At 40.3% G+C, this 19,567-nt stretch overlaps 1 protein-coding gene across 2 annotated transcripts; it reads right to left on the reverse strand.

Moving 5' to 3' along the window:
• Positions 1-1,857: 1,857 nt before the first annotated feature.
• ltv1 (LTV1 ribosome biogenesis factor) lies at positions 1,858-18,064 on the reverse strand. Of its 2 annotated transcripts, none has more exons than XM_039804049.1 (11): positions 17,876-18,064; positions 15,699-15,830; positions 14,114-14,323; positions 12,953-13,040; positions 11,481-11,613; positions 9,632-9,863; positions 7,247-7,374; positions 5,672-5,817; positions 4,255-4,307; positions 3,935-4,135; positions 1,858-2,738 (listed from the first exon to the last, which is right to left on the reverse strand). In XM_039804049.1, exons 1-11 carry the CDS (start codon positions 17,876-17,878, stop codon positions 2,628-2,630), a joined length of 1,437 nt encoding a protein of 478 aa, XP_039659983.1. In that variant the 5' UTR covers positions 17,879-18,064; the 3' UTR covers positions 1,858-2,627. The 2 variants fall into 2 exon arrangements, with proteins under 2 accessions (XP_039659983.1, XP_039659976.1); XM_039804042.1 differs by having other exon boundaries at positions 14,114-14,332; positions 17,876-18,063.
• Between the last annotated feature and the right edge of the window lie 1,503 nt (positions 18,065-19,567).

A 19,567-nucleotide genomic window follows, 5' to 3' on the forward strand; every position in this document is an offset into this window, starting at 1 on the left:
ATCTCTATTTCTACACCACTAACAAGGCTCAAAATAGCACCACACTTCCACGCTAGCATAATGAGGGTCCCTGAACTGTCTGTACACTTACAAAGTTCTCAATACTCTGGTTTCCATGTAGGGAGCCTCATTATGCTAGCGTGGAAGTGTGGTGCTATTTTGAGCCTTGTTAGTGGTGTAGAAATAGCGATTTCTTTTTACTTTAGCATGCCCCGACGACTACTAGCGTTTTTTTTTGCTAAAACTGGTCACATTCGATTAGCATGAAAACACATCCCAGAGAACGGTTGACTCGGTACATGTGTTATTAACCCCTAGGTTCATTTTGCGCCGGATTTGTCCTTTTTGAAGGATAGCGTGGGTTTGCCTTTGTGGCTGTTTTTGGAGTTAACCCAAGGGGGGGGGGAAGCCTGATTCTTCTCTCTAAAATCAAAGAGCTGCAACCCAAAGAGGATTAAAAAGACTTCATATGCCGCCTGAACAATGCAGGGAAACATTTTTGGAGTACGTGCTTTTCAACAATATGAAACCTCAGCCTCTTTTTAAACCCGTTTTTAACATTCTTCAACGCTGCTTGTGCTGTTTGACTGTGCCGTGCCGGCGGAAAACAAACCGGTGATCTTCCAGTCCCAACCCTCAGCCGGCCTCGGCCCCTGTGGCATCTTATCAGATGCTGCAGTAGAGAACGGTTACTTCAAAAGGCAACCGGGTAGTTTTTATCTCAAGGAAACAAGCACATCCTAAAGAACATATCAAAAGGTGTACTGTATAAGCTCTTTGTTGTCTTTTAGTATCGGCTAAAACCGGTGTTTTATATGTGCAGCGGTTTTTCATGAATGGAAAGGGCTCCATGTCTTGTTGTTTTTTAATTATTTTTTAAATCTTTGCCAGCATTTACTGTTTTGTTTTAAAAAAGGCAGAGTTCAACCAGATGACACAAAAAAATGCATGTTCTCACTTGCATCAAGTATTATCTAATCATGGCAATAGTTTGTGCAGAGGTTTGGTTTAGGATTTCTGCCACACCATTCCAATAAAATGAGGGTGAATTTAATCACTTTATTTTAAAAGTAATGTCCACACATAATCCACAGAACACACTGCCAGTTTTCCCATGGAAAATGTCTTCAGTAGAAAGAAGTTCTAATGAAAACCATTCATGGCAAAGGTTTTGTGTATTGTCCAGAGCAAACCGGAGAAATGTATTTTTGCAAGGAGAGATGTAATTTTGTTTTTAGCATTTTGAGTTCCACTAACAGAATTCCATCCAATTAAGTACCACTTAAAAAGGTAAATAAGAATATTTTCTTTTTTTCTTTTTGTCATTTAAGTGAAAGTCTCACTGGTCGCTCTGACCAAACTTAAGGCTTTTGATTTAAATTTTGGAAGTTAAACAGAGCACCTTCCATATAATGTGGACTTTCCCCTGTATTGCAGCAGGTTAGCAGAAGTGGTGTAGTCTACGTGATATGCAGGTATACCCGGTAAGAAAGCTCCAGCATTTCCACATAACCCACTTAAAAGATGTGCAATGATACGCAACGACATTGTTTTGGGGCAAAACGCTTTTGGCTCCTGCAGAGAGCCTAGTGTAGGATACCCACTATAATACACCCACTGCTTATCAGAGGTTATAAATACCTTTTCAGCCTCGCCAACAGTGCCACTCCTTTATTAAAGCCTGCAGATCCGGTCGTGAAGGTGACGTGTTTATTTATTTTTTTGCATCACATTTGCATTGCGTTTGTTTACATTACTTTAACCTTGTTTGTTTTTGCTAATGAGATTGTAATTAATATTCATTTTACAGTAATTTGCTTTCAGGGTTAAACAACGAAGCCATATCTATTTTTTTAAGAGTATGAATGCTGTGCTTCTAATGAGACGTGATTGTATTTAAGGTCAGGTAACCATGATGCTCGTTCGGGTGCGAGGGAAGAATGTCGTCTTGCTGCTTTGACAAAGATTGTGTGACGGATAATTATCCGCTCGCCTGGTGGGGGAAAAGTGCAGTTTGATGAGCTCTAAATGAAATCTCAAAGAAATTGCATTTAAATGTTTTTTTAATAAAGAGACAAACAATATTGATCTTTTCTTTCCAAATATAAAGAAGTGTTTGTACGGCTGGGTCTCAATGGATATCTTAAGATACAAATACCGATACCCTTTTTATGAGGAATATGTTTTCCAACAAAATATGCTTTCTGGTGAAGAGTTGAATGGGAGTGGTATCGATCCTCTCGTCTAACTCTCTGCAATAAAGCGTACTACTCAAAACACCAGATAAGATGTGATCAGAGGATGAGTAAACGAGATCACCAATAGGAAAAGATGTGCAAAACTAACTTTTGGCTCATTGGTTTTTAATACTCCTACTCAATACCAAGCCTTTGGTATTCCTGGATTTCAACCTGCTGTAACATGATGACAAGACCTGGTTTACTGTAAATAGGTAGTTTTTGCTCCTTTTTATTAAATGAACTATGTGGTGATGATATGAGAGAACCCGAGCCTCTCAGCACCCCGTCCGTCCTCCTTTGTTTGGCTCCACTGAGGCGAACGGCGGCGTGTCCGCTGGTGACGCACACGCCACCAAAGGGTAAAAAGTCTGTGCAGGCAGTTTGTTGCTAAAGCTTCAGGCCTTGAACGTTTGTTCTCAGGTTCAACATCTGCTTCTCCTGGCGGACTTTTTCTTCCTTGAACGCCATCTTGTTGGCTTTCTTCTCCACTCTCCGCTCCTATTCAAAAACACACACAAGTAGAATTTAACCCACTGTACTCAGGGTTCAAAATAAGCCCCATCTACCAGCCTAATGCTGGTAAGGGAGCTTGCCTATGTTCCCACAGCCATATGTTGCCACATTTCTAAAAATTTCTTTTCAAAATTAGGCCCTATGTTCCCACATTTCCTTTTTCATACATTAGTATCAGATTTTATCCCCTTTTCTCCCAATTTGGTAGCCAATTACATCCAACCTATTATCCAGTAGCAATGGGCTAGAGATGGAATGTAACCCTAACATAGGGCCTAATTTTGAAAAGAAATCTTAGAAATGTGGGAACAAAGGGCTGTGGCACCATTGGGCTATGGGAACATAGGGCTGACCCCGCTGGTAAACTATGCCATGTGGCTAGCCGATTTGCTTCACTAACCAGCCAAAAATGCAATGGTAATCTGTTGAGTGGCTTGTAAGATCTGAACATTCACTAGCCATTTGGATAATTGTGAACCGTGATTGTACTTGATAGTTTCATGTATTCATCATCACACTGAATCAACTGGGGAAGTTACATGCTGATATCCATTAGTCATAATTTTTCCCATTCACCTGGGGTGTCTCCCATTAAACAAAAACTTTACTGCACAAATGTGAAACTGATAACATTCTAACCTTTGGCTTCCAACAACAACACTATAAAAGGTCTCAGCTGACAGGTACTTCACCTGTCGGACAAGTTTTCAGAGCGTGCTTCTCTGTCACCTTTTCCGTTGTTCAGTTTAAAAAAAAAAAAAAAAAAAGTTAAATGACTACAGCGTGGAGTTGTTTTTGGGGCATTTTTTTATTGGCCTTTATTTCTATGCCATGAACGGGAGAAGAGAGAGGGGGGGGAAATGACACGCAGCCACGGGCCGCAGGTCGGAACCAAACCCGCTGCGTTGAGGACCGAGCCTCCGCACGTGGGCGCGCACTCCACCGTGTGAGCTACCCAGGCACCCCTGAAATGTTTGACTTTTTCATAAAAAACAACTCAAAAAGAATAATCGATTATCAAAATAGTTGGCGATTAATTAACAGTTAATTAACTGTGTATCTATCTATCTATATCTATCTATATCTATCTATATCTATCTATATCTATCTATCTATCTCTATCTATCTATCTATCTATCTATCTATCTATCTATATATATATATATCTTTTTCTTCCTCACCTTGCGTTCTTCCTTGATGGCCTGTTTCCTGGCCTTCCTCTCCTCTTTGCTCTCCTCCTTGTCGCGGTGCTGGGTGGAGACTCGGGGCAGGTCCGAGTCGTTGATCCGAGTCATGCGCTCCGCCTGCTTGGCGGTCAGGCCTTTGGCAGGAAGGACGTCCAGAGGGATGCCCGTCTTACTGGACACGCGGATCGGCTTGGTCTGGCGACAGAAGGAAACAAAAAAAGAGAGAAGGGTTGATTCAAGACTTGTTTGTAGTCAGTGTGCGTTATCGCTCACATGTGTCACATCTAAAAGAACACAAAAGAAGTGTTTTATACCGATGGTGGTTCCTGAATGATCTTGGGTCGGTTATATATGTTGGAATATGTGCCTGGAGAAGACAAAAAAAACACAATGCAGTCAAAATAAGAAACCGATAAGGTATCTGACAACTGTAATGACCTCAAGTTTAAATTTCAATAAGGAGGCAGTTGTTGAACTGTCTCAAGTGAGACTGCACGACTAGTTTCTCACATAAACATTATATTTTTACATTCAGTACTTGAGGCTGGCATTTTTAGACCTTTATTTCCACAGGACAGATGAAGACATGAAAGGAGAGAGAGAGAGAGAGAGAGAGAGAAAGAGGGAATGACATGCAGCAAAGGGCCGCAGGTCAGAGTCGAACCCGCGGATCGCTGCGTTGAGGAGTAAACCTCTATATATGTGCGCCTGCTCTACCAACTGAGCTGAGGCCTGAAGTGTATACCAAACCACTCCTGACATTTTGAGATCGGTGCTTCATTACCGCAGAAGTCAACCATTAAACAATAAACTTTACTGCGTGGACGTGAAACAGATAAGATTCTAACCTTTGGCTTCACGTGACAACACTTAAAAAAAGGCCTCCTGTCGGCTGAGTCACTTTTTCCATTGTTCAGTTTTAAAATATAAAAGTTAAAATACTGGGGTCAGCTCTGGTGTGATGACGGCTTCCACTGAACTGTTATCTTTCAAGTCGAGTCGAGTCAACTTTATTGTCTATTCTGCGATATGTGCCAGACATACAGAGCAATAAAAAAGACATTTCTCTCCCACCCACGGGGGAATACGGACACGCACAACAAGTCAACGATCTTTGAAGAAATGTCTCTAAAAAGAAATCTGCAGCGGCTATATTTTGTATGATTATAATTAGCTCAGTTGTTTACATTACATTACCCATTGATGGATTTTTGTCCCCAGTTTGCTAGACAAAAAAGCACTGCAAAAACTGGAATACTCATTACTCACTCAGAGTATTTTAGTACGTATGCTTCTTTGCTGTCTTCCTGAGTCAGATAAGAATTGAAGTTTGATTTTAGTTTTATCTTCGTCTGGGGAGAGACACTCTTTCTCAGCGAAAAAATCTCAGAGTTGAACCGGGCAGACACATCAGTTTTCATCAGACTCACCCTGGGTCGGGTCAATTAAGTCTACTGCCAACTTACAACACTAATAACATTTACATCGCCAAAATATCTCTCTCTCTCTCTCTCTCTCTCTCTCTCTCTCTCTCTCTCTCTCTCTCTCTCTCTCTCTCTCTCTCTCTCTCTCTCCCTCTCTCCCTCTCTCTCCCTCTCTCTCCCTCTCTCTCCCTCTCCCTCTCTCTCCCTCCCTCCCTCTCCCTCCCCCCCTCCCTCCGATGAAGACATTGTCGGACGAGTGAAAGGTTTGCCGAGAAAAACGGATCCGCAAAGTTAAAATTAAACTCACTGACGATGGTTTCACAGTCCCACTTCTCTTCCGGAGCTTTGATAACAACAGTTTCCATCTCTTCTTCCTCCTCATCATCATCTTCCTCCTCTTCCTCCTTCAGGACAGGAAGTTCTTTTGGACCCAAGTCATCAGGCCTCAGGTACCTAAACCACAAACAAGACACAAACAAGTCAGCGGGAGGGGGGGGGCATTAGCGCTTAAGAAACAAAAACCTGATGCAGCATTCATCGTCCACCAGGGACCAGTTTTTCAAAAATTTAATCTGGATCAAACTGATCCGGATTTGGAAATCCCACGTTTTGCTATCCAGGGCCCAGTTTTTCAAAAGTAATCCAGTGAGATTTCAAATCTTGGAAATGGAGTTATGCGGCACATTTTCTTAAAAAATGCGATGGAATATGCGGGATATTTATGCAATTTTATGCAATGAAATTGTGGGAACTTGCAAAAACTGCAGTTTGATGAATAAGAGAAAAAAAAAGTGATCCCCCCAACACCCAGTTTTTCGATGATGTTCACGTCGCGTAATTACGTCACTTCATAACGTTCCTATGGCAACAGGGGAAAATGGCTGCTCTTGTGTGAAGTAAATGCAACATTTTTCAACTTTCTGCTAAAATAGATTACGGGACTTTTTGCAACGAAAATGCGGGGATCATGAAATCATGCAAGCACCAAATATTTTGGGTGGAAATCGGCGAAAGTGCGGCGTATTTGAAAAAATGCGGCCCCCGCATAAATATGCAGACTTTGGCTGATTATGCGTTGAATTATGCGATCGATATTTGATCTTGGAAATGGGTTTTTCAAAAGCAAAAGAGTGACTCCGAATTTAGATCAGAACATGTAATCTGATTTTACATGTGATCTGGATCAAACCCGCCCTTTGGGTTTTTCTTTGAACCAGGTGATCCTGGATAGCAAAACATGAGATTTCCAAATCCGTATCAATTTGATCCAGATAAAAAAAAATGTAAAACTGGGCCCTGATCATCTTATTTTTATGCCAGTTTTTTAAAGGAACATTGGATTGGATCACTGTGTGATCCAAATACCAAATCCTGTTGACCAGAGCCTTCAATGGAACCAGCAGTGTAGCCTACTGGCTCAGCAAAGAACAACAGGTAGGCAAAACACCGGTGGCCACAAATAGCCAGTGTTTGTTTTAATTTTAAGAAACAGAAACACTGTTTTTAGTTTTTTTGGGGGGGTTTACTATATCTCATTAGATGTGACAGGCTTTATATATGCTTCAAATATGAACAAATGTATATATCATCAGTAAACATCGATTTTGTGATCATTCACAAAAAACAACTGATTTTATTTGGTTCGAAAAATCACAACTGAATCCACCCTTCTGATTGGATCAGGATAATCCTGTTTTGTTGGATCAAATAGATCCCAAACCGAGTTCAAAGTTTTGAAAAAACCCATTTCCAAGATCTGATCCAATCCGTGATCCGAAATCCCTCTGGATTACTTTTCAGTGGGCCCAGACGATTTTAATAAAACCTCCCATCACGAGAAATGACAGAACCAGATCAAGAATAAAAAAAAGAATGTGCTCACTCTTTCTGTTTCTGTATGAAATAGTCTTTGATAACTTCTTCCAGGCGAGCGCTGTCCGGCTGGATGAAGCCCTCCAGCTCTGCGTTGTCCAGAGCGCCGATCTCGTCGTCATCAAACTGCTCGTAAAACTGAAAACAACAACACAGACGGACAGAGTTCGCGTGTCACACCAAAAGACAAAGTAAGTACTGAAATGTTAACAGTACGTAAACAGTCTCTCCGAGCTCTGGAGCTCTGGAGATCCGGCACAAACTGGACCGTTCGGTTACTCAGAGCACCGTACTCTCTGTCTGAGGAGACGGAGCAGCCGAGTGGATCCTATAACTTAACCGTTAGTTATGTCATATAGAAATAGAACGTGCCTACACGCTCAGATCTCAATTTCAAGGCCACCACACTGTCTCAAATGATTATTTTTTAAACGATTAATCTAGCAATAATTTTTTTCGATTAGTCGACTAATATAACGATTCATTTTTCAGTTAACGATTATTTTCCCATTGCTCAATTATTAACAATTTACAAAAAGCAAATTTCAATAAGGTTCAAGTCTCTATTTATTAAAACACTGCACTGTTAGTAAAGTAAAAGTTCATTTTTATTGCAACCTGAAGCCAGATGTAGGCGATCAATCAAACCACAAAATAAAGTCACTTTCAGGAGGAATACAAAAATAAAAACTTAAAGTAAACAGAGTGCAAAAAGAGTAGTGTCTGGGAGATTAACCTGTATTTGCTTTTTTTTTTAAACGGTAGGTAAATTAATGAATACGCTCTTGTTTAACATCCAAGCTCTTCTCCCTTTAATTTAACTTTAATTATTTGTATCTAAAGGCTGGTTAAGCACTGTAGGGAGGAGAAGTTGGACAGTTGTTTTGGTCTCGTTCCAGTGATTGGCACATCTGGGTGATGGCGTCGGATATGCGTTAGCATGTTAGATGTATTTCCACTCACACACCCAACAACTGCTGAACAACGCCGACACACAGTCCTCGTCTTATCCCCCACTCTCTCGCCTGTAGTACTACTACTGGAACTGACAGTCCTCGTCTTATCCCCCACTCTCTCGCCTGTAGTACTACTACTGGAACTGACAGTCCTCGTCTTATCCCCCACTCTCTCGCCTGTAGTACTACTACTGGAACTGACAGTCCTCGTCTTATCCCCCACTCTCTCGCCTGTAGTACTACTACTGGAACTGACAGTCCTCGTCTTATCCCCCACTCTCTCGCCTGTAGTACTACTACTGGAACTGACCCGAAGACCCAAGTTTTTGAGACACAAGAGGACGTGACACGGGAGGCTCCAGGCTGCAGCCATAATGAAGTTTTTCCAAACTTGCGATCTTAAAGAGGCCGGCAGGGAACTCTTGTGGGTCGCCACCTCTCGCCATGCTCGTCCTTTCGTGCTGCTATCTCTGACTCACTCACTGGACCGTCGACCTAACAAAAAACTGCATATAGGCGGAGGAGCTCGGCCTCGGCTACAGATTAGGTGTCCCTAGAACCCGCGTATCTAACACACCACAACCACAAAATCACAGGACAACACGCACACACTCAACTGCCGCTTCACCATTCTGCCCTCGGGACGCAGGTACAGGTCCCTGAGGTGCAACAGAGCTCGTTTTGGCAGAAGCCTGGCGCCTGCAGCCATAGCAACACTAAACAAGATACCTGTCTGTGTTATTCCCCTGGATGTCATTCTGTTATGTTCGTACTATTGTTTCTCTGTAACAGTGCTGTATCCATAATGCACGGTGTTTGTGACAAAGAATTTCCCCTTAGGGACAATAAAGTCGAAAGTCCATCCTTCAGTTCATCACAAACATTCAACATCAACACATCTGGAAATATGTGGTTTTCACAGGACAGGAAGGGGATGGAAAACTGGCATCTGAAGAGTAACTAAAGCTGTCAGACAAATGATGAGTAAAATACAATATTAACATCTGAGATGTAGGTGGAGGTGTATAAAGTAGTATAAAATGGAAACACTCAAGTAAAAGTACAAGTAACTTGAATTTAAACTTAAGTACAGAATTTGAGTAAAGGTACTTAGTTACATTCTACCACTGTCTCAGTATAAGTAATCACTGCAGACCCAGGAATTTAGAGGATAGCTGTTCTGCTTGTGGTGGTTAACAGTCTGCGTTTTATTTTATTTTTTAATCAGTTGAAAATCTCCAGAATGTAATTCTGCGGGGGCAGACTCTGTGTGGCCCTGGTCATCTGATGAAAAACTGGCATCTGAAAAGTAACTAAAGCTGTCAGCCAAATGTAGTGGAGTAAAAAGTACAACGTTTACCTCTGAGATGTAGGTGGAGGTGTATAAAGTAGTATAAAATGCAGATTCCGTGTGGCCCTGGTCAAGAGTAAAAGTTCACCTTTTCGAAGCGGTCGTCCAGCAGGGTGAGCTGCTCGTTCCTCCGCATCACGGACGACGTCATCGAGTACTCGGTGAATCGACTCTTCGTCTCTTCGTCCATAAAGAGAAACTCCGGGCCGCGGCCTTCCATGTTCTCGTCGCCCGAAAACCCGCCTTCAGAGTCAAAGTCGCCTTCCTCGTCTGTGTCCTCCCACTCATCATCATCATCATCGTCATCATCATCGCCATCTCTGTCACAGGTTACACATTCAAATTAAATCACACAAGTTCGATAAATATCATGAGACCACCCTCTGAGGAATCAGAATCCATTCATTGATGTTGGATTCATCTACTGGGTTTGGGGCGCAGACACCGTCACCACATTTAAGAGTAAACTTAAAACTCTCCTCTTTGAGAAAGCTTATATTTAGGGAGTGAGGAGTTGCAGCGTTCGCCTATACCAGCAGGGAGGGTGTATAGCTAAAGACACGGCGCGCCCCCTCCCTACCTCTGCTTCTCTGCAGCTCTTAGGTATGCTGTTATAGTTTTAGACTTCCTTCTTCTCTCGTCTCACTTTTCATCTGTGAGCAAAAGCTTGTTACTAACCTAGCTCTGGGGAGCTATGCCCTGTTACACCCTACTATACCCTAGGGCTGGGCTGTGCCAGTGACACCAGCCAGTGGATTTAAAAGACAATGCAGCTTCCGTACCTGCATCAAAACCCTCGTCTGATCTGCAGCCAAAGCACACTGGTACACTTCTGACCACAAAAAAAGAAAACTGCACTCCTGACAGCAGGTCAAAAGAGGATATATCAATATATTTTTAAATGAGATAAGGAATTAGACCATATCGCATATATCGATATAGTTCAAATGTGATCCTTGCTCCAAGCAAGCTGCTGACTCCTTTTGGATTGGCCTCTTTTATTTTATAGGCTTTTTATTTAAGATATTTTTTTATGTAAATGTGCACCTTATGGAGCTTTGATTTAAAAAAAAAAAAAAAAAAAAAGGTACACCTGTTATACAGTATTTAGGTTTACATTTTATTGTTATTTGAACAGCTGATCATTTAATCATGAACCAGGTGAAGAAACCGGTTTATTTATTTGATTTTGCAACTGTTTCTATGAAACTACTTGTGACATGTCATATTTGATTTTGGCTTTGACTGAACATTTGCTCTCATTTTGCGGAAAAAAATATCGGGATATATATCATATATCGATATTCAGCCAAAATATATCGGGATATGACTTTTGGTCCATATCGCCCAGCCCTACTATACCCTACTATGCCCTGATACACCCTACTATGCCCTGATAGACCCTGATACCCCCTACTACACCCTGCTATGCCCTGATACACCCTGATACACCCTACTATGCCCTAATACACCCTACTATGCCCTACTACACCCTGCTATGCCCTGATACACCCTACTATGCCCTGATACACCCTGCTATGCCCTGATACACCCTGCTATGCCCTGATACACACTGCTATGCCCTGATACACCCTGCTATGCCCTGATACACCCTGCTATGCCCTGATACACCCTGCTATGCCCTGATACACACTGCTATGCCCTGATACACCCTGCTATGCCCTGATACACACTGCTATGCCCTGATACACCCTGCTACATCATGCTAAGGGTCTGTCTGAGGTTTCTGCCTGTTTAAAGGAAGTTTTTCCTCGCCACTGTTGCACCAAATGTTTGCTCTTGGGGGGGGGAAATTGTTGTCTCTGTAAATTACAGAGTGTGGTCTAGACCAACTCTATCTGTAAAGTGTCCTGAGATAACTTCTGTTATGACACTATAAATAAAATTGAATGGAAGACAAATGTTTCATCTCTTACCCGATGTCCGCGGCTCCGCTCGCAGTGTTTGCTTTGGCGATGAAGTCGTCGTCCAGGAGGTTGTCGGGGTCGTCGTAGTCGAAGTCTTCGTCGAGAGCTGCCACAATGTCGGGGTCCATGTCCAGCCGTGGTCCTGAAGGGAAACACACACAAAACAGTGAGCAAGAAGACACAGACAAGATGCTGACTTCTGAACCCTTTAACCCTCGTGTTGTCTCCCTGTCGACTTGCAACTTTGTGTTTTCCTGGGTTGAAATAAACATTTTGTTGTTCTTTTTCTACACTTTTTATTCCAATTGTTTTGTCACATTCTTTCAAATTTTTGGGGGCGTTTTTTTTATTATGTCTTTCTAAATTTTTTAACATGTTTTTTGTCGCTTATTTTTTAACTTTTGTCAAGTTTTTGTCACCTTTGGCGATGTTTTTGACGGGGTTTTTTTTCTTCACTTTTTTCCTGCGTTTTTGTAGCTTTTTCCAACATTTGTCACTTTTTTTCAACGTTCTTTTGTCATAGTTCTGATATAGAAAGTTTTTGTAAACGGGTCAAATTTGACCCAAGGACAACAGCAGGGTTAAAGCTGCATCATGTGTTTTGGGACGAGTAAACAGCAGCGGGAGGGGACAGTAAAACACCACCATCAAACTGGAAATATGTCCTGTTTGATCATGAAATTGCATTGAGGCAGTAAATTTGTATGTGCATAAAGGAACTATTCTCGAGAAATGATAAAAGTTCAAAACAGTTTAACATGCTTTTGTTATTACAAATACACCACGACAATGTTGTATTTTGGCTTGAGAAGCATCCGATCTCTCTTAACTTTATTAAATTCAATTAAACCTTTTCAGTGGGAGGAATTGTCGCTAGCCAAGTTTTCTGTTTCAATCCCAAAATCTGCTGAAAGTGGTAACACAACTGGATTTTTTTTTTTCAAATTAAAATCTTCCCTGAAACAGGAGAAAGTGACTCTGTGTTTCAGCTTCCAAAACTGTTTCTGAAATCCTGAACAGTGTAGACACACGATAATTAATCTGGTGCAAAAAAATTTAATCCAAAGAAACAACATTAAATACAGACCATATGATGATAATTTGGTTCCTTTAATCGTTCGGCCTATAATTGCCTAGAATGCAAAAATAAATGCCAGACTTTAAAGTAGGCTGAGACCTCGTTCTGTAGCTCTCCCTTTCCCCTCTTTGTCGCACAGGTAACGCATGCACAGAACAGCCAATAGGAAGGCTCTTTCTCTCTGAAATGACCCTGTGATTGGCTAAAGTCTCCCGGGATAACTAGATTTTCTAAAGCCTGAAAACAGAGCCAAAAAGTTGTCTCTCAGACACTTGAATTAAAATATGCTAAAAGATTATTATGGCATAATAAAATATTACTTAAAAGATTACATTTGCGTTGCTCTACCTTTGGAACTACACAAGTTTAAGTCCATCAGTGTATTTGAAGCCGGGCCGCTTACCTGAGATCGGAGCGGCTTTGTTCAGAAGTCCCACCTCCTCTTCAAACTCTGAGGCGAACACTGAAGAAGGAAGGTTGATGCTAGCGGCCTGTTCATCAAACAAAACAGGAATCATTTCAGAGCAGATTTCTATATTGACTCTACAGTATATGACTCCATACAAAGCCCACAAATTCAGAGAATGTCAACATTCTTGCGTTTACTTGTTTTTTGACCAATTGTGTGAATGTACGCGAGAGACACGTAGGGAAAACAGCAGCCAACGTCTGATCTGCTGCATAAAGAAAAATCCTCCTAAATAATAATGAGAAAATCTTAAATGGCAATATTTTGAGGTTAATTTATTTGGGATGCCGCTCAAATCGTACTTACTAAAACAAACTGCAAAAGTAAAAGATGTTGGACGAAGAAATCCAGAAAACAGAAGCAAAATTATTCTGACTCTTTGCCCAAAAATGTGGATAAAACTACATGAATGTAAAAATGTAAATGTAAAAGATTTTACATTAATTTATTTTCTCATTTCCACATAGTGACACAATTTGCACAAAAAACTAACCAATCACTGAAATACTTTAAGTGATTTTTAAAGCTGACTTTCTAACAAACAGAAACAGAATCCTCCTTAGTGGAAGTATCTGACATTTACAGTAACGACAAACCTAGCATGTTAATTCCGAAACATTTGCAGGTTTTTTTCTGAATTTTTGGCGCCCAATTTACCAAACAACCGTTGAACAAGCAGACAAACATAAACTTGAATATGAGCGCTAATCTTAGTTTTATCTCCAGAGTCGGGCTGTACCGGACTCTCCTGGTGATTTATTTAAATATTAATATCATTTTTTTAACCAGTTTTGTTAACTGGGGGTTTATTTACTCAAGCATAATATACATTTTTGTTTATCAAATTGTCAGAAATGACAGGAAAATGCATCGATTTCTGTCAAATAAGGTAACACGGACTCATTGCCTTTACTGTTACGCGGAAAGATCATGCTTACAGCCGTGCGTAGTCATCCCCCACAAAGTCCCATTCTGAGCCAGGAAAAACCCTGTTTTTGTAAGATGTAAAAATATTTAAGTTTTCAAAACTATTCCAGGTCTGGGATACCAATTTTTTTAATTCCATAACTTTCCATGACTCCCAAGTCAACTTACAGGAACGGCCTTGTCCGTTTCACCCTCCTGGTCCTCCTCCTCGTACTCTTCATCATCGAGATGAATCAGTCGCCTGTCGGTGTGCCGGGGGCCGGCGGCCACCAGCTCCGACGGGACCGACGGCTCCTTCAGGTGCTGCAGGTAGTTGTAGTCGTCATCGAAGAACACGCCAAACTCCCTCTGCTCCTCGCGCCTCTTCTCTGTGTCCACCTGAGAAACCTCAAAAAACACAAAGTCACGGCAACGCATTAGACAAAACATAGGGCTGGGCGATGTGGAGAAAATCAAATATATAACACAATATTTTTGACCAAATACCTCGATATCGATATGTGACTATTGGTGCTTTCACAAAATATTTAAACAATGAGATTTTTGATAAATGATCATCAGTAATGTGGACATAATGACTAAGAGGGTAAAGGTGAATAATAGAACAGTTACAACAGTCTGGTAAGTTCAGAAAATGACATCACTTTACTGTAATGCAGCCTTTAAAACCAGGAAAAGACACTTATGTCATATTACGGTATCCAAAATCTAAGACGATATCTAGTCTCATATCACGATGTCGATATAATATCGATATATTGCCCAGCTCTAACAAATCATTTCTAAAAAATCTCCCCAAGGGCAGGGGGAGGGGTTAGACCACACGGGTCAAACTCAAGGCCCGAGGGCCAAATCTGGCCCCTCACAGATTTCGATCCAACCCGCATATAAATTTAGGTTCACAATAAAGTTTGGCACACCTAGTTTTTGTTGCTTTTTCTGAAGTTTTTGTCATTTTTGCAGACGCTTTTTTCCATGTTTGTGCCACTTTTTTCGTTGTTTTTCTCACTTTTTTGGCACTTTTTTCTACGATGGCTAAAGAACTTTTTTGCTGACTTTTAGTCGACCAAACTGTAAGTGAGAAGACTGTATAAGACATGCAAAAATACAGTCAAAGTTTTTTTTTCGAAATTAAAGCATGTTAATAAACTCTACATGTCTGCCTCTTGATATGATTCTTATTTTCCAGTGCGGCCCTCTGGGAAGTTGAGTTCAACACCCCTGGGTTAGAAGGAGCTTCGAGGAGATACTTCTTTCAAATATTGCTATACTGTTCAACATTACCAACCGTGTGATAAGACAAAAAGGTTATGAACCACTGAAGGGCTGTAACAATTCCAAATCTCGGTGTACAATTAACTGTCAATGAAATAATTGCGATTAACGATAGAATTGTCTCTTTCAGTCAAATTTAAAAATATGTATTCATGTGTTACGTTTACAAACAAATACAGTTTTGAATGGATCCCAGGATAACGTAACACAGGTACACAGCCTATGAAGTAACCCACACCTCTTCATGAGCATATTACAAAGTTTATCTTTTGCCTAAATGAACATAAAATTGACAATTATCATCAACAGTTATACACCTTAGGACTTTAGGACTAATGTTAGCAATGAATCGCGGTTAAACAAAGAAACTGTGATTATGTAAAAAAAAAAAAAAAAAAGTGATTTGACAATTATAAATATTGTTACAGGCCTAACCACTGACAACAAAACAAACAAAGAGGAGACAGTTGATGCGTACCTTGTTGGCGTGCAGCAGGACGTGTTGCGGGGCTTTTTCGTCTGCAGCCAGCGGGTCCCTCTGACTCCTGTGGACCAGGTGAAAGGTCACGGCCTTCTTCTTCTCAATGAACGACTTCTTCTTCCGATGAGGCTGGAGGAGAAAAACACAGCAGTGAGTTCTGGTGACCGCTGGTGAGAATGCAACAGTAAAGCAGGGGTCTTCAGGGGTCTGTTTTTAGGCCAGGGACCCCTTAGCTGAAAGAGAGACCGAGTAGGCACCCCCTACTGCAGTGATTCCCAACCAGGGGTACGTGTACCCTTCCACAGTTGCCAGGGGGTATGTGGCAAGATCTTAGAGTTGCTCAACTAATTTGAAAATATATATATAAATTGTGATTGGATTGAAACATGAAGTTCATGAACCCAGGTGCAGTAAGGTCTCAGCCCTAATGCTACCCAAACAAACCTTAATATGGACAGTTCGTAGTGAAAGAAATTAACATTATTCACTTTTATATGATGAATAGTGTTATACATAAGGAACATACATTGGGAATCAATGAAGGTGTATGTGAGTTCATCTGACAGGACTGTGGTGGTACGTAATAATAATAATAATAATAATAATAATAATAATAATAATAATAATAATAAGTTACACTTTAATAATCCCGCACAGAAACTTACAATACATCAGACCAAAAAGGTTGGAAACCACAGCCCTACTGTATACAATCGAGTTGCACATTAAACTGGGCCAAATGGATGAAAAATAAATGGTTATTATTTATACGTAATAAACGTTAAAGTATAGTGAATCCTGTGGCTACCATAGTGGCTACCTTACCTACAGTTAGCTTATCATCAATGTGTAAATTAAATGTTTTTTCCACAAATGTACCTTTGTATGTTGGATTCATATTAATATATGTGTGAATATATCAAGTCAAGTACATTTACATATAGAGCACATTTAAAACCAACATAGGCTGAACAAAGTGCTGTACAAAGTTATATTATGTTTAGGGCTGTTCCCTCTTAGCCGATTAGTGGACTATTCGGTCGTTTTGGTCTTAGTCAACTTAGATTTCTTCAGTCCATTAGTCATGTCTGATGCTGTTTTCATGCTGAATGACTTATTTCCAAGAAACGTACGAGCACATCTCTGGTAAACACAAGAATTAAAGTGGTGCTTTTGCATGACTCTTTGCAGAGAAACTCAGATTTACAGATCAGTCGATTAAATCAACTAATGGATTAGTCGGTACAATTGAATGAGTGTAAGTCGATTCAATCGAGCACAGCCCTAATTATGTTATAAAAAAACAAAGGAAGACAATAAAAATATAGACATAACGAACATCATACAAACAGCACACTTATAAATGTCCCTAAACTACATCATACGCTATCAGACTGATTCTCATTTGGGAAAAAGAAACTTTAAAACATGTTTTAGCATAATTTGGTGGCCCTCCCGGCACTAACTGACAACGGACACTGACTGTACCTGTCCATGCTGTGGGTAAAACGTCATTTAATACACACAACCTCATTTTGTGCTGGCCTACAGTATGTGTATTTGCAAACCAGCAAGATCCATACAGCGAACAGTTTTTTTTTTTTTGCATTGCACCTTATTGTTATTTTTAAATGTGCACTCTTTATATTTGCGCTCTTTCCTACTACGTATTGCTAATGCTGCTCAGTATTTTCTCCTCGGGATAAATACATTGCTATCTTAAAAGTTAAATGAAACCATTACCCAAAACTTTGTCTTTGTATCTTCATCTTACATGAGCCGAATTAACAACTTTGACACTTATAAATTACAAATAATAGGGTATGTAAACTAACTTTACGTACTTCTAAATCTCTGGTGGTAGTTCTAAATTAGCTAATTTTGTTGTGTACAAAGTTTCTTTCACTGTTGAGAAGCAAACAGCTGAGTTAGCTAGCTAACGTTAGTTGCAAAAACAATAGCAAAAAGGGCGAAAATTATACTTTAACTAACTACTAATCAAGGCTACGACTTTTCAAATGTAAGTATGTAACTACAATACAACCGGACAATACAACATACATTAGTTGACGACGTTATTTGCCATTAGTACAGTTTCTCTGATGGATACACATCAGTGACGTTAGCCGCTGTTAGCTAACAACGTTAGCTTTAGCTTAGAAATGTCATCTTACCATCTTGTCACGGAATCTCTGCTGGTTTCCTTCGACTAATCGGGGTTAGAGATGCTCAAACCTCAAACTACAGGTAGCTGTTCAAAACAATTAACCGTTTAAATCCAGAAAGTGCCGTTGTTGTTGTTAATCCACGCTGGATTCTCCTTCAACATGCTGCTTCCACCATTTCCGGAAAGAACCATTTCGGAAAAACAACGGGGGGGTAAAAAAAACTATATGAATGTGCTTAAACGTAAAGAGCACACGGGATTAATTTAGATTATTCTTTGTGGTTTATGGGTTATCGAAAATGTAAACGTGTGTTTGTATTAATAACGTAATTCATATAATTATAGACTTGTGATTGTGTTCCCTCTACATTATACATTGTTGGTATAGTCTTAGTAGTAGTCATAGTGTTAGTTCTCGTTGGAAAACCAGTTTATAGGCGCATTACCGCCACCTGCCGGAATGGAAAGTAGTCGCAGTGGGTTGATAGTACATTTGAAAATCAAATCAGTGGTGGAATAAGTATTCATACCCTTACTAATACCACCCCTAAAGAGAACAATATTCCACTTGTACAAGGTACTCTTACCTGTTGCATTATTAAAATGTTTGAATGTTTAATAATGCATGTACGAATTGACCCCAAAGCAGTTACATAGAGACAGAATTTGTTTGAAAAAAAAGTGCTTTCTTTCGAGCAGAGGCTGTGAAGCAGAGACGGTATACCCACATACATACATCTGTGAAAATGGCATGGCCATGGCAGTTTTTCCTTCGCCAAAATTTTGTCAAACTTTGGAGCGTTATTTAGCTTGACATGGATTCCTTAGATCAGGGATGTCAAACTCATTTTCCCAGAGGGCCACACTGGAAAAAGAGAATCACACCAAGGGCCAGACATGTAGAGTTTATTTACGTGCTTTTGTTACTTGCATGTCCCTTTTTTTTACATTTTGGTAGTTTTTTTCCGTCAAAATTTGTTTTTTAACAATAACCTGTTTCACAGCATTAATATGAAAACTCTCTGCTGCCTTTGGGGAAATTTCTGAGTCTCAGAGTTGGCAAATCTGCCATATTCTGCTTAGAGAAAATGCTGCCAGAAAAATGCAGTTAAAAAACCCCACTTTCCTGTGTTTTTGGTTTGGCGCACAACTAGGCGGGCCAAAACTTATCGTGAACCTAAATTGATATACGGGCTAGATCTAAATATGCAAGGGGCCGGATTTGGCCCGCGGGCCTTGAGTTTGACACATGTGCCTTAGATAGTCTAGGTTCATATGATACCAATATCTTCACTCTAACTAACTTCACTTCTAACTTTTAACTTTTTCAATTTTCTGAATCGATATCGGATCATTGAAATGATTAATTTGAATCGGAAAATCGATTTCTAAAACTCAGCCCTAGCTTTGATACACAGACGATACTTGTTAGTAGATACATTTACTGTTGGTTTTGGTTTTTTAATGTGATTATTAGCGATATGAAAAATATAAACCATCACCAGACTTCACCATCACCTCAGCTTTTACGAAATGGAGCCAGTTTGTGATTCCAGTGACTGTTTGGCAGGTATATCCACATTGCCGTCATCCACGCCTACACTACATGGGCAGGGACCCAAACAAAGCGAGCATTCAAGCAATGCTACTATGCAGCCTGTGAAGTACTTCAAAGTGAATATCCTGCCTATATAAGGAT

Source organism: Perca fluviatilis, chromosome 1 (genome assembly GCF_010015445.1).
Source record: "Perca fluviatilis chromosome 1, GENO_Pfluv_1.0, whole genome shotgun sequence".
Lineage (NCBI taxonomy): Eukaryota > Metazoa > Chordata > Actinopteri > Perciformes > Percidae > Perca > Perca fluviatilis.